General features: G+C 52.0%; 1 protein-coding gene across 5 annotated transcripts in view; it reads left to right on the top strand.

Moving 5' to 3' along the window:
- Positions 1 to 15174, top strand: part of LOC146271509 (nuclear receptor coactivator 2-like) — a 30018-nt gene that overhangs the window by 12096 nt on the left and 2748 nt on the right. For 3 of the 5 annotated variants that reach the window (XM_084707445.1, XM_084707447.1, XM_084707446.1), the window contains 20 exons: positions 757 to 864; positions 1149 to 1321; positions 2930 to 3033; positions 4170 to 4347; positions 4535 to 4726; positions 5609 to 5707; positions 6010 to 6150; positions 6363 to 6510; positions 6943 to 8257; positions 10150 to 10387; positions 10616 to 10795; positions 10897 to 11112; positions 11279 to 11402; positions 11512 to 11671; positions 11940 to 12224; positions 12624 to 12701; positions 12834 to 13320; positions 14176 to 14356; positions 14622 to 14817; positions 14996 to 15079. In XM_084707445.1, coding sequence (XP_084563571.1) covers positions 776 to 864; positions 1149 to 1321; positions 2930 to 3033; positions 4170 to 4347; positions 4535 to 4726; positions 5609 to 5707; positions 6010 to 6150; positions 6363 to 6510; positions 6943 to 8257; positions 10150 to 10387; positions 10616 to 10795; positions 10897 to 11112; positions 11279 to 11402; positions 11512 to 11671; positions 11940 to 12224; positions 12624 to 12701; positions 12834 to 13320; positions 14176 to 14356; positions 14622 to 14817; positions 14996 to 15079 — 4668 coding nt within the window. In that variant the 5' untranslated portion in view covers positions 757 to 775. The remainder of the gene's footprint in view (positions 1 to 756; positions 865 to 1148; positions 1322 to 2929; positions 3034 to 4169; positions 4348 to 4534; positions 4727 to 5608; positions 5708 to 6009; positions 6151 to 6362; positions 6511 to 6942; positions 8258 to 10149; positions 10388 to 10615; positions 10796 to 10896; positions 11113 to 11278; positions 11403 to 11511; positions 11672 to 11939; positions 12225 to 12623; positions 12702 to 12833; positions 13321 to 14175; positions 14357 to 14621; positions 14818 to 14995; positions 15080 to 15174) is intronic. The other 2 variants (XM_084707449.1, XM_084707448.1) reach the window with 2 other exon arrangements.

Here is a 15174-nt window from a genome sequence, read left to right as displayed (position 1 = left end):
GACAGGACTATTCATGCATTGCACCTGCAGAATGTTAGCCTATTTACCCCCAAGAGAGGCCAGAGAAGTAGCTGGGACGGGACGTAGCTAAACACAGTCTGTCATCTGATTCCTGATGTTCCATGATCATTTACAATGTATGATGTATGTACCACTTCATGAAGAATACAAGAATGGGGAATAAAACCTAGTATCTGAAGAAAAGTGATCTCTCTTCAATCAAATACCTTCCCGTTTTTTTTTCTGCTTCGATGTTGCTTTTAAATTAATGAGCTAATTAGGTTAGATCAGAGACTTATACCACAAGGTTACCACAATCTGAGGTTTGATATGTGGAGTTTTCCCATGGTTTATGCATGGTGTATAACGTCCTTGCCTGCGTATTGGAAGGGTTTGAAACAGGAGGGGTGGTGGGGGTGGACAGAGGGTTCACTCTGGGCTCAGCTGGCCACCAGACACCACAGGAGGCCACCATGTGTGGAGACGGTCATGTGACCGAGACATGGTCTCAAGAATCCACACAGTAGCACGAGCACACAGCCGTTTTATGGAGGTAAACATTGAGCACTTTGTTGGTCAGCGTCCTATATAAGAGGTTTCACCCCCCCCCTCTCTCTCTCTCTCTCTCTCTCTCTCTCTCTCTCTCTCTCTCTCTCGCTCTCTCTGGCTCTCTCTCGCTTTCTCTCGCTCTATCTCTCTCGCTCTCTCTCTGTCTTTCTATTTCTCCCCCCTCCCTCTCTTTCCCTCCCTCTGCAGGCGCTAAAACTTGCTGAAGATGAGTAGTGGGGGGGACAGATCCCTGGAGCCTCCGAGGGGTGAGTCTCTGAAGAGGAAAGACTGCCCCCCAGACCTGCTAGGGCCCAGGTATGGAACCCTCTCCCGGCTCCCCGCTCCCCTCTCTTTCCTTCTCAGCTCACCAGCCTCTCCGTGACATCACAAGGTCATGTCCGTCCATAAGTCATGTACTGGTCATGAGTAAGCAGGCTAGTCACAAAGTTGCGGACTAAGTTCTGTTGAACTGTTGAACTGTGGACCTTATCTCCATGGTTCGGCTTGATACCGCGACACCTGGCATGGGGGCCCATGGCAGCCTTTAGCTCAGCGTGCTAGCGGCCCTGGACCCCCTCCTCACGTCTGTTCCTCCACAGCCCCAAGAGGAGCACGGACAAGAGAAACCGGGACCACGAGAACAAATACATCGAAGAGCTCGCCGAGTTGATCTTCGCCAACATCAACGACATGGACAACTTCAACGTCAAGCCCGACAAATGTGCCATCTTGAAAGAAACCGTGAAGCAGATCCGGCAGATCAAGGAGCAGGGTGAGTCGTCTGTTGACATCGGCGTACATTTGTACACATGCATGGGAGTGAATGTCCTTGTGCTTTTCTGGTGTGCGTGCGTGTGAGAGAGAGAGAGAGAGAGAGAGAGAGAGAGAGAGAGCGCTAGTGTGTGTGTGAGAGAGAGAGAGCACTACTGCAATCTGCATAGGGCTGTGTGTGTGTGCGGTGGGGGGTGGATGACTCAGTGAAACGTGTGCTTGGAAGGCGTCTGGTAGGCAGGCTGCCTGTGGACATGCCCGCATAGAAGTCAAGGCTGGGAGGCCATGCAGACCGAGGCCAGTGAGTAAGCTGGCCACGCAGCAGTCTGCTTGGGACTCACAGACAGAAAGGCTTATGTAATACCCAACAATGTGATGTAAGAGCTCGATGAAACAGTTTGGATTCCTGTCGGCCAACGATGGCCCCCCGACTCACTCATGCAAAAGGAAAACTTGCTTTCACAGGAGCCGTCAGGAAGTATTTCATCATTTTCATTCCAAGAGAAAACGGTCGCAACACAACGTTGTGCACAACGTCAAAGTGGATGATGTGTTGTGGGACTTTGGTGGGTTTTGGTCAGCTTCACACAGTGTGTAGCTCTGGGAGAACAGATCCATAGTATTGATCTGAGGCTGGAGTCTGCAGCTAGGGCCTAGCACTTTGTGGATTACGCCAGCTTTTCTACGTGCTGCTTGTTTACTGTGGGATTTGCGGAACCTCATTTCCAAAACCTGTAAAGTGTTAAAGGGATAGTTCACAACAACGAGAGTTGCGCCCCTTAAATCCATCCAGTGTATTTTTTACAATTTACCCAGATTTGAATGTTGGTGAACACTTCCTTTAGGGCAGGATACTTTTCCTAGTATAGAGTTTGGTCTCACAATAACGACGAACTGTACTTCACAAATAACTCATGTAGACATTCTCAGGGGCAGTAATGATGATTTGGCCCGTGTCACATTAACAGTCCACCATGCCTGTTCTCAGCCAAACACACCTGTGGGAAGGGACGGAAATGGACGCCGACAAAAAAGCTAATTTACCCCAATCTTTCAATCTGATCAAATGTGTGTTTGTGCGTGGGCATGTGTTTGTGGACAGAACTTGTTCCAGGCATGTCAGCTATGCACTCTAACGAGGTGCTCAGTTGCTTGCATTTATACACTGGGAAAAAGGGGAGCGATGGAGGGAAGTGTGTGTGTGTGTGTGTGTGTGTGTGTGTGGAGGTGGGGTGAGGGCCTAGGATCTCCATGTGTGGAGCATGACAGGGGAGGACAGGCCTAGTGGTGCATTAACACAACATTCCTTCTCTCACTGCTGCACCCTGGGGGCGGGGAGCAGGCCACTGGAGCAGAGTTCCCCTCTCTGAAGTCCTGCGCGGCTGTCCGGGGCGGGATCAATTCTCTTTCATTATGGATGACGTTATGAACGATTTGAAATACAGCATTGACAGAAACCTATATCGATTTCCAAACCTATAGAGAGCGCGTCTGGCTGTCATAGGACGGTATTTGTTCTTCGACGACGGTCGCGGCTGCATAGCTCGTACGACGTGCGAGTGAACGCGCAAACTGTTGAGCTGAACGTCCTTGTCTCTTCCTCCTGCAGAGAAGACGCCTCCCGCCAACGCGGAGGAGGTCCAGAAGGCGGACGTGTCCTCGACGGCCCAGAGCGTCATCGACAAAGAGGCCCTCGGACCAATGATGCTCGAGGTAGGAGCCATTTGAGCCAATAAGATCATTTGAAGTCCCGCCTACATCAGCCGTGTCACTCACGTGTCACCTCCCACGGCCCGAAACCCTGAAATCGAGAGCCTTATTCGGGCTGGGCAAGCCGTGGAGCGGACGAAAGCTTCACCTCAAACCCCCATGATAGCAACTTGAGTTGCTTTAGGAGCCCTGTGGTACTGTGACGCGAGAGGGGCTCCATTATCTCCATTAACATCCTGTGGCTGATGGTCTGAGCTGGGTGGTTTCCAGCTCCCCTGTCTAATCTGGCTTGTCACTGAGGTATTAAAACCTCCTCAGGTCTCCGACCATGTCACAGCACACACTACAGGCTAGCCGCTAAATATATGCCGCACGTTGCCTGAGCTGCAGGAAGTAGTTGCTGCAGGCTGGGCCGGGGCTGGGCTGGGTCGGCAGGTGGCGGAGAGAGTCTGGGACAATTCACAGCCGGAGCTGTGGGAGAGGACAGTGCTGAGCCGGCACAAATGACTGGCTCAGAGACACGACGCCTTAGTCACGTTTTGTTTTTTTTTTGTCTCGAAGTATGAGTTGTTTTGGCTGAGTGGAGTTACATGTTGGACATTTCTGAGACCGCTGCTGTAATTCTTTACCTAGAGTGTCTGTGTCACTTCAAACTCTTATTGTCATAGTGGAAATGGAGTGTTACAAGTGTGAGGGAAAACAAATCCTCCTGTGTTTTCAGCTTAGAGATATAATTAGGCTAAGCCTATGGTAACACCCACAGACACACACTCATCACACCCCTTTAGGAGTGCCAGTGTCTGGTGTGTGTGTGTGTGTGTGTGTGTGTCTGTGTGTTCCCTATCTCCAAGCTACTGTATCTAGCTCACTGGGACGATGAGAGGAGTAAATCTAGGCCATCTCGTTCATGTCAAAAAGCAATTTATTGTAAAACTGCTACTAGTATTCAAAAGACTTCCATCTTGGAACTGACTTATGACCTTGGTACCGTTGTGTTATTGAAAAGAGTGTCGAAATCTGATCAAACGGAAAAATCATGACTTGATGTAAGTGCATGTCCCAGAACAATGGCCGCTCGACAAAAACATGACAAAGAGCCAAGCCAGTATGGTCCCAACCCTTTCCCCGCCCTTCCCCAGGCCCTGGACGGCTTCTTCTTCGTGGTGAACATGGAGGGCAACGTCGTGTTCGTGTCGGAGAACGTGACGCAGTACCTGCGCTACCACCAGGAGGAGCTGATGAACACCAGCGTGTACAGCGTGCTGCACGTGGGCGACCACGCCGAGTTCATCAAGAACCTGCTGCCCAAGAGCCTGGGTGAGATAGCCCCTCCCTCCCTCCCTCAGCCCCCACACCAGCAGCTGCACCACCAACGGCCACGCCGCGCACCTCCCACATTTACAGATGTGTGTGTGTGTGGCTGTCTATGAACGCACACGTGTCTAAGTATGTGTCTGCATGTGTGTGTGTGTGTGTGTTTTCTGTGTGTGTGTTTGCTCCACAGTGAACCGCACTCCCAGGTCTGGGGAGAACCCCGACAGGAACAGCCACACGTTCACCTGCCGCATGCTGGTGAACCCCCAGGCGGCGGTGGAGGAGGAGCAGGCGGAGGGCGGCCCGGAGAGCCCGCTCAAGTACGAGACCATGCAGTGTTTCGCCGTGTCAGAGCCCAAGTCGATCCGAGAGGAGGGAGAAGGTATGTGCGTGCCGGCAGGGCAGGCTCTCTCCCTCTTTCTCTCTCTCTCTCTCTCTCTCTCTCTCTCTCTCTCTCTCTCTCTCTCTCTCTCTCTCTCTCTCTCTCTCTCTCCCACTTGCGGCTCGCGTACCCGAGGCTGTTCAGGTGTTCTAGCGAGGAATGCCTTTTATTTAGATGTGGTCGGCACCAATCAATCTCAGATCGTGACAGTCTGGTGCTCAGAGCTGAGGTTCATCTTGGGATTGGACTTGTCTCCCCCCCCCTCTCTTTTTCTCTCTCTCTCTCTCTCTCTCTCTCTCTCTCTCTCTCTCTCTCTCTCTCTCTCTCTATCTCTATCTCTCTCACTGGCACTCTTTCACTCGTTCTATCTATCTTTCTCTCACTAACTCTCTCTTTCTTTCTCTCTCAACCTCTCTCTCTGGATCTCTCTTTCTCACTCACCATTACACTCTCTCGTGTGCCCTGTCCTCCTTCAGATTGCAATCATCCTCCCCTCCTCCATCCACGAGGGATCCTAATTAGTGTGTGTCACTTCCCCTCTCCCCCGGAGCTCGGGAGGAAATATGTCTAATGTCTAATTTTAGTCCCCAGCTTCCCAGATATTCTGCCAAATTTCTCGCCTGACATTGAAACCGCGGCAGGGGCTGAAAATCCATCAGTGACGTGTGGTTAATTAGAAGGTGTTGATGGCACACGAGGAGTGGAGCCAGAGGAAGGCCTCTCGTGGGGAGGAAAAGAGGGCGAACACCCGCACTTTGGTTCTCGATACCGAGAACAGACAGGGATCGCTGGAAGGCAGCACAGTAGTACAGGATCACTGACAATGGGAATGTGGGGCCGGTCCTAAACATTCCTCTGGTTCTCGTGTTCTCTCTGTTGTAGACTTTCAGTCGTGTCTCATCTGTGTGGCGAGGAGAGTCCCCAAAGAGCGGCCGGCGCTGCCCAGCTACGAGAGCTTCACCACCAGACAGGACCTCCAAGGTAGGGAACCCTTCAGGACCACCTCGGCATCCAGGTAGCCATGCCAATGTTCCTAAACGCTAAAGCTGCATTCAGTATTGACCAACGCAAATATTATCAACGCAGATCCAATGTCCAACAAAGCAGGGAAGCAAACTGGAATGTAGCAACAGTTCATTTGGTTTTCTCCAGCGAGATACTCTTAGAACTGTGCACGTCCAATGCTTGATCTCGTGCTGCACTCTCTGTATGTTTATATATCACTTTGGATAACAGAATCTGCTGAATGAATGAAATATGAAACTATGACCCCTGGCCCTCAGGTAAGATCACGTCCCTGGACACCAGCCAGCTGCGGGCCTCCATGAAGCCGGGCTGGGAGGACCTGGTCAGGCGCTGCATCCAGAGGTTCCACCTGCAGAACGACGGGGAGATATCCTTTGCAAAGAAACACCAGCAGGAAGGTGGGTCGCGGTGCCTCTGAGAGTAGGGCTGGGTAAGAAGGCTCGACCATTAGTGTCTGGCTTTAAATTGCCATTCATTGTGATTCCTCTCTCTCTCTCTCTCTCTCTCTCTCTCTCTCTCTCTCTCTCTCTCTCTCTCTGTCTCTCTCTCTCTCTCTCTCTCTCTCTCTCTCTCTCTCTCTCTCTCTCTCTCTCTCTCTCTCGTCCTCCAGTCCTGAGACAGGGCCATGCATTCAGCCCTCTGTACCGCTTCTCTCTGTCTGACGGCACCATTGTGTCGGCCCACACCAAGAGCAAACTGGTGCGCTCCCCTGCTACCAACGAACCGCAGCTCTACATGTCCCTCCACATCCTCCAGAGGTATGTGTCTCTCTCACTCTCTCTGTCTCTGTCTCTCTCTCTCTCTCTTTCCCTCCCTCCTCTGGTGGAAGAGAAAATGCATCTGGTTCTCTATCAGTCAGATCTCCATGATGGATCAACAGCCTTTTCCTCATCATTGTGATGTTGAAGCAGCTCAATGAGGTCTTTGTGTTTGTGCTGTGTCTAAAGTGTTGGAGTGCAATATCAGAAACAGGCTCGACTTGGGGGGGTCGACGTTTTTTTAGTGGAGAGAACAGAGTGTTGTATTGTTGATACAAGGACAAGTCTTTCATATATTTTTTCATATGTTTTAGTGGACGTAGTCTGTTGTACTACTCTTCATGAGTAATACAATCACGGATGTCCTTTTAAACCACTTTAAATGTTTGCAGCGTACATGAATACGGCCCATAACTGTGTTGGTCTTTTCAGGGAGCAGAGCATGAACCAAGACTTGCCCAGCGGCCCAGGCAACGTGAAGTCCACGGCCGCTGCCTCCTCCACGACCCCGCCCGCCACGGGTGGTCCTACGTCCTCCCCGGGGTTCCAGGGCCAGGATGCCACTGTCAGCAGCAACACCAACGTGGCTGCCGCCAACACCGTAGGGGGCCAAGGCGTGCGCTACGGGTGCAGCCCGGGTGCAGCCAGCCGGACCCCCACCCCTCAGGGAAGCAACTATGCACTCAAGACGGGCAGCCCTTCCTCTCAGGCGCTCGGCAGCCCCAGTGTTACCTCAGGACCTCAGGGCGCCATCCTCTCGCCGCGCCACCGCCAGAGCCCTAGCGTAGCGGCGGCTAGCAGCGGTAGCCCCCGCGTGCCTCACCCTCCCTCGGGCCCCTTCTCCCCCGCGACGGCCAGTAGCCTGCACTCTCCACCAGGCATGTGCAGTAGCACAGGGACCAATCACAGTTTGGGCAATAGCTCCCTCAATGCACTGCAGGCTCTCAGCGAGTGCCACAGGGTCTCCCAGGGCCCGAATCAGGGGCAGTCACCTGACAGGAAGCCAGCCTTACAGAGTCCAGTCTCTGGCAGTCATGGTGCTAGCATTAGCAGCAACGACATTGGCCAGCCACCCAAGAGCGGTAGCAGCGAACCAGATATGTTGAGAAGATACGGGGAGCAGGTTCACACCGAGTCCCAAGGGGAGGATGAAGAGGAGGAGGGAAAGAGTGGCACCCCGGATCCTTTCACCGGGGGCGGAAGTGGCGTCGGCGTCCTCGGGGAACTCACCGAAGCCCAGAACAGGCTCCTGAACAGCAAAGGCCACACCAAGCTCCTCCAGCTCCTCACCAACAAGTCCGAGCACACGGAGCCCGGCTCCCCTCACGGCAACGCGGGCGCGGACCCCAACAAGGACGCCGCGGGTGGAGTGGGCGGCGCGGCGGGGCTCGCCATGGGAATGGCGGGGCATAACAACCACTCCACGTCACTGAAGGAGAAGCACAAGATCCTCCACAGGCTGCTGCAGAACAGCACGTCCCCCGTGGAGCTGGCCAAGCTAACCGCCGAGGCGACGGGGAAAGACGCCCCGGAGTCTTCCGGGGACGGCGTGGCCGAGCTAGCAGCCGCGGCTAAGCAGGAGCCTGTCAGTCCCAAGAAGAAGGACAACGCACTGTTGCGCTACCTGCTGGATAAGGACGATAACAGCGCACAGGAGAAAGGCATCAAGATGGAGCCAGGGGAAGGAATGAAGCTAATCCACGTCAAGACTGAGAAACATGACCCTGGGTACAACATGGGCGACCAGGTGAGGAGGACGGAATCCATTTAAATCTATCTCTAGACTCAACACACTAATTACCGGTTCTTTTTTTCAAATTAGGTATCAGTGGGCCTGGACAGGGTAAAGCTTCTAAAGAACCTAGAATCCTCTGCCAGAAATCATATATTTGTTGTCATGGAATCCTCTTACCTTGCTGTCTCGAATTGTTAAGTGTAAGGTGACAAGTTGATCTCCTTAAAACACAAAAAGCTGCTAACTACATTTTCGTGGGCAGGTGAGACCATCTGGCAGCAGTTTGATCCTATTGGATGAATGATCTGGCAAGGGTTCTCTCCAGTCAGCTCTCGCCCACAGAGAAGGAGCCTCCTGTGTTATTACACAGTGACATGGTTCACTGAAAAGATCTAGAATCTGTGTTGCATGTGTCAGACTGAAATACTGTGCATATAGGCTCCATCCCCTCCTACAGCCGGGGCTACGCACAGCAAGCACACAGACATTTTGCTGATTAAATCAAATGCATACGTACATACATGCATAATACAAACACATATACATACCATGTATGTTGGGCAAAGTGCTCCTTTAAGACAAAGCTGGCAGTTAGTGTCCTAGCAGTGCCGTTGGTGTGGCGTATGGATTAAGGATCAGCATGGTAGCTCGTCTGAGGGATATGAGGCAGTCTGGCAGTAAGGCTCAACATAGGGTCGGCTCCATGCTGTGACAACAGACCCACTTCTGCTCTGCTCCAGTAATGGATGTGATGGCAGGTTGAAAACTGAACACATCTCCTGGTTGTATTTTAGTATATATATATATACACTGACCGCTTCTCATATATATTATACATGTATACATATATATATACATGTATGATATATATGAGAAGCAGTCGGTGTGAAACTTAGTTTGAACAAGTTCTTGGTTTTCGATGGCAGTGAATGAGAGGAAGGCAAGTCGGCCTGGCTGTAGAGTGTGCCTGGTCTGTCCGTGGGCCAGACTAAGCACATTGGGGGATTGAGTAAGATCTTGGCATTAGCCTGCTAAAAGCCTTTAATTATTAACCGCCAGCCTCCACACCGGAGCTCCCGTTTGAGCCACTCGAAAAGATACCTGAGAGTCCAGATGTTCTCGGACAAGCTGCGTGGTCCGTGGTTTTTTGAGATTCCTCCCAAGTTCTCTGCGTGGACGTGAGGGTGGGGGGCGGTTTCACGGCGGCAGCTTCCGGAACATGTCACTCGTTTGACGGGGTAGGGGAGAACGGATAGGAAGGGGGACGAGGAGAGGAGGGGGTGAGGCGGACAGAGAGGGGAGGGCAGGGAGAGCAAAGCGGGGCAGAGGAGGAGGAGGGACTACATAGCTATCAGCAGGTCACCCTGTGTGTGTGTGTGCACGCAGAGAGGAGGGCAGGCGTGAGCAGGGCCAGAGGAGAGTCTTACATCACACATGACCTCATTAGCTTCGTCACTCTATTTATATCTCCCGGCTCGCTTTGTCTCCCTCCGTTTTCTTTCTTTCCCCTCCCTCTGTCTCTTTCTATTCATCGTCTGTATGAAAGGCCATTTGATGCTTTTCCCATCGACATGCCTCTCTAATGTGTTGTGTGAGACCGATCAATCACTTTGTTGGCATGTTGTGTGCACTCTCTCATAAACCTCAAGTCTCATTCTGTACCAAAGAGAGCTTCTTCTCAGCATTCTCTTCACTTTCAGACCTTTAGTGTGAAATGTGACCATGCAAGATTTTTTTTTAAAGACACAGTACATCAATTAGGCCATGCGGACAATAACACAATATTTCACCTGCACGTTCGACTCCCAAGTGGCACATACAGACAGCCGCGATTCACATCTGTCTCTTGTGTATAAAACGTGTCTGTCTGACTGTCTTCCTGTCTGTCTGTCTGTGCCGTGCAGTCCAGTGATCTGGAGGACATCTTGGATGACCTGCAGGGGAACCACCACCTCCACCACCACCTCCAGAACCAGCCGCTGTTCTCAGGGCAGCAGCAGCCGTCCCGGCTGGGCTCGCTCCCTCCTGCCTCCATGGACAAGCAGTCCATCATCAATGACATTCTGCAGATGACGGAGAACAACCACAGCCCCACGGGCACTGCCACCCAGCAGCGGGCATTCCCTGGCATGGCCCCCGGACGTGAGTTCACCCACCCCCCACCCACCCATTCTTATTATTGTGGAACTTCGGCTACTGGAGATGGAAAAAGTGGGGGCGCGTTGGGTTTGACAGCCTGGAGAGCCAGCATGGGAGGAGTTCAAACGTCGAAGTATATTGTCGCTGACTCGTCTTAGCTCATTTAGGCTGTGAAAGAAAAAGTAGGTAAATACATTTGTGTTGAATCGAAGTCTCCCCTTTGCTCCCTAGATTTCAACAATCTCAGGATGAGCCAGCCAGGTCGAGGACCCTCTGGGCGCAGTGTGTCTCTGGACGCCCACCCCAATCCCCGGCCCTTCGCCCCACCCAGGAACAACAGCCCCTACTCCCTCATGCAACAGCAAGGCATGATGGGAAACCACGGGGGGATGCCTAACATGGGAAACACAGGTGAGTAGTGCGGGACTGCAAATGAACACCATTTTAAAAAAAGCCTTCAGTTCAAGTGGATGAGCAATATCATGAGAACCCCAACTGTCTCCCTCCCCCAGTCTCAGGTATGATGAGTGGGGGGCCTCCCCGCCAGGGCATGCCTCAGGGCTGGGGCCCCCAGGGGCCCGGAGGCTCAGTCATGGGCCAGGGACTACAGCAGGGTGTGGGCCCTGGACACACTCGCATGGTGCCCAATGTCACGGCTGGAGTACCCATGAGGCCGAGCGGCCAGCCCGGTCCGAGGCAGATGGTTCCTATGCAAATGATGGGAAACGGTTAGTTGGCCAACACGCTTTCCCTGACACACACACACACCATTGTTCACGCTGCCGCTGACTCACATATTCAAAGCGCACTCACCATTTCCCAATGTCTATGGCCATTCATTCACGCACCGTCACCGAGCATGTTCTGAAGCTGTTTCCTGCTCCTCCCCAACAGTCCAATCAGAGATGGAGATGGGTGGTCCTACCTACCCCCAGCAGCAAGCCCCGCCCAATCAGACTGCTCCATGGCCCGACCGCATGATGCCTGTAGAGCACGGGCCTTATGGGAATCCAAACAGGTACTCCACTGAGGTTCTTCTCTCTGTCACTCGTGGAGTTACTCTGAAACACGGGCTACAGGAAGTTACCAGTGCTCTCACGATGTGTGTGTGTGTGTCTCCCTCACAGACAAGGCTACGGGGGTCCCCAGGAGGAGGCGGGGTGTCCAGCGGTGAGCGTGGGCGAGGGCCCGTCAGACGAGGGGGCTCTGCTCAACCAGCTCTACTCCGTCCTGAAGGACTTTGAGGGTCTGGAGGAGATCGACCGAGCCCTGGGGATCCCAACACTGGTCAGTCAGGCCATCCCTTAAAGCCACACCATTGGTCACTAGGTTTTTAGTACTGGTTAAATATCAATTGGGATATTGATTCTGGCAGAATTCTCTGTTTATTTTCTGGCTTTTTTGTTTCTGTTAAATCATTTTGTGAGTTCTGGTAGCATTTACACATCAGAGAAGGAAAAGGTATGCTATGGTCTTTGTTTGTTCTGTTCCTTCTTGTTTGTACTGTACTCATGTGTGTGTGTGTGTGTGTGTGTGTGTGCGCGTACATCCACAGGGTCAGCCCATGGAGCAAGACCAGTACTCCAGTCCGGAGACGGTTGGCTCAAAGCCGCTCATGTACAGCCACTACTCCCAGGCTGGCAACATGGCCCAGGGGGGCTACGGAGGCATGCCCCAGGATGCCAACTATCACCCGGGAATGGGCGGGCATATGGGCCAGCGGATGGGCTACCCCATCCTCCGCATGCCAGCCAGGCCAGGGCTACGACCGGGGGGCCCAGGGCCCGGCCAGCCTAACAACCTGAGGCTGCAGCTCCAGCACAGACTACAGTCCCAGCTGGTAGGACACGCGCCCTGGCTTCAACCCCTGAAGCAAGCTGATTCTAACGTCAGCGTCAGTGTGTCTACGTTTAGAATCCTGCCGGTGTAATCGGTAACACTAGAAGGAACTCTACGCATAGCGACAAATAGTCTGTCGTCGATGGTGCTTCTATCCAAAACACCTTGAGGTGGACTTGAGGAAGTGTTACACGTTGTGTTGGCTCTCGTTAGGAACAGCCTCTACTGCCACCTGCTGGGGTTCCTCAGACAACAATACATTCAAAAAGACAAACTTGTTGCACAATGAAAAAAAAGACATTTAATACATTTTAACTGTGTCTTTTAGATTGTCCGTTTCTGATGACTAGACTAATAGACTTTGATAACCATTCTTAATGTTTTTGAATTTCCTCTGCAGAACCGGCAACCAATGGTAAATCAGATGGCCGTAGCGTCCAACATGAATCTACCACTAAGAGCTGCTGTTCCAAATCAGGTCAGTTAGACTTTATGAGTCATGTATGAAAGCCAATGTGTGTCTACCTGTCTAAAATGTCTGTGTGTAGCAACAAGTGTGTGTAAAACCCCTGTGTTTTTGTTTGACCTGTGTGTGTGTGTGTGTGTCCAGGGGACCCTGAACGCTCAGATGCTGGCCCAGAGACAGAGGGAGTACATAAACAACCACCTGCGTCAGCGGCAGCAGCATGTGCACCAGCGGGCCATGATGATGCGAGCACAGGGCATCAACATGCCACCCAACATGGCCGCCAGTGCCCCCACGGCGCCCTCGGCGGCCATGGGCACCAACCCCCGGATCCCCCAGGGCAACCCCCAGCAGTTCCCCTACCCGGCCAGCTACGGTACCGGTCTGGCCTCACCTCCTATCCCTCTTCCCCCCTCCACCAGTCCCTTCTCCTCCCCTCTCTCCCCTGGCCTGCCCCCCGGCTCCCAGCACCAGGGGATCCACCCCCACTCTTCCCCCCACCACCTCCCGCACGCCTCCTCTCAGATGGGCCCGATGGCTAGCCAGGGCATGATGGGAAACGTAGGCGGCCAGTTTGGAGCGGTAGGGAGTCCTCAAATGCAGCACAGTGCCTTCCAGTTCCCAAGCCCAGGTATTGTTAGCTAAGCGGACCCTCGATACAGGTGTGTGTGTGGGTGTGGCACTGGGCCCAGATCATGTGACAGTGTACTGGCTTTCCATGTATTCTTTTTTTAACTGAATCATCATAATCACAATTATAGCTTGGGAACGTAATTCATTTGACTCATGCTGGGTGTGGTGTTCTCATGTCTCTCATGTGCAACTCCTTTGTGTCATTGATAAATTGACATTATATTTATTTATTTAGCAAAATCAGCCTAATTTAAATATTCCACTCAGTTAATACTGATGATTTGAATCGAGAGCAAATCACAACAACAGATTCAGTTTAAAATGTATAAGATGGACTCATTACCCCACATTTGGCAGTTGTCTAATTTCAGTTTCAGGGATTCTAAACTTAACACTCCACATGTACAATACTGCAGACAAGACAAAGCCATAAGAAGAATCATAACTACTATGAACATACAATCTTGACATCCCAGCTGTTCCTTCCCATCCCGCCTTTTTCCATCTCTATCATGGTGGAACATCTGCTTGTGCTGCATTTGTGTTTGTCATCTTTTGGCTTTGGTGTCTTCCTGAATACGTTCATTCCAAATGGAAAGCACCTCCCTCTCGTGAGAGGCTCAGGATGAATGAGAGATGCTGCACTGAAGTCACAGATCTACAAACGTCTTCGCTATGCCTTCACATCCTTTGAAATGAGTTCATTCTTCATGCATTAAGATCAGTAAATCTGTTCTGCATTCCAGCCCTGCAGAAGGCCATTGTGTTATGGTTGACTTAAAGCACTGACGGCAATCCCTAACAAGCCCCCCCCCCTCCCCCCCCTCCCCCCCCCCTGCCTTCTGTCCCTTAGGTATGAGCCACCAACAACAGGAACCGGTTTCAGGCTACACAGGGGCTGCCACCACCCCCCAAAGTCCCCTCATGTCCCCTCGGATGAGTCACGCACAGGGCCCCATGATGCAACAGGCCCAGACCAACCCCTCTTACCAGCCTTCCTCTGCAGACATGAACGGCTGGCCTCAGGGCAACAGGTGAGGCTTTTGCTGTCGCTAAACCAGCTTTTGCTGGTTTAGCGACATTGTCGGTGGAAGTGGAGCGTGCGAACTGGTTTGTGTGTCAGATGCAGTACGTCAAATACGTGGTGATGATAAGATGATAGATTATAGCTGTGTAATGCGTCTGGTCAGCGCAATCCTTTTGTAGCAGGCTGTAATAGATAGGCCCTTATTAACCGCTGACATGAAGTCATCTGGTCAAAATGTGCCCTTTTCTCTCTCCCACCTGTGTCCATTGCAGCATGTATTCGCAACAAACACAATCGCAGTATGCACAACTGCAACCCAATGGCGGAATGTACAACAGCAACAACTCCAACATGAACATGGGTGTTCCCATGACTACCAGCGGAGGTGGCATGAGCAACATGAACCAAATGCCAGGACAGATGACAGTGGGGCCTGGAGCTGGCATGTCCTCCATGGGCACAGAGCAGGTGCGAGAGTCCTAATGCTAATGTTGGCGTGTTTTCCCTGTGGTACGCTAATCAGTTACAGACATGTACCACAACTCACTGGCAACCGCTTGCTCCTAATCTCGGGTTGTGTTGTGATGTAGTGTAGCATTACTGGGACTTTTAACACGGACTCCATATCTGTGTGTTTTGGACCCAGGTGAATGATAATGGCCTCAGCAGTGATAGCCTCACTCTAGAGGAGTTGGCTGGGATGTTAACACAAGAGGGGGAAGCCACTCCTGTGAGTAAAGTTTTGCGGTTTTCTGATGGGGGACAAAAAGTATTGTACAAACCGATCACAGTTATCATCATTTCGGTTCTTTATTTTTCACATTT

This window comes from Hypomesus nipponensis, chromosome 10 (assembly GCF_054491055.1).
Source record: "Hypomesus nipponensis isolate SF chromosome 10, ASM5449105v1, whole genome shotgun sequence".
Lineage (NCBI taxonomy): Eukaryota > Metazoa > Chordata > Actinopteri > Osmeriformes > Osmeridae > Hypomesus > Hypomesus nipponensis.
This window is presented reverse-complemented; position numbering and strand designations above follow the sequence as displayed.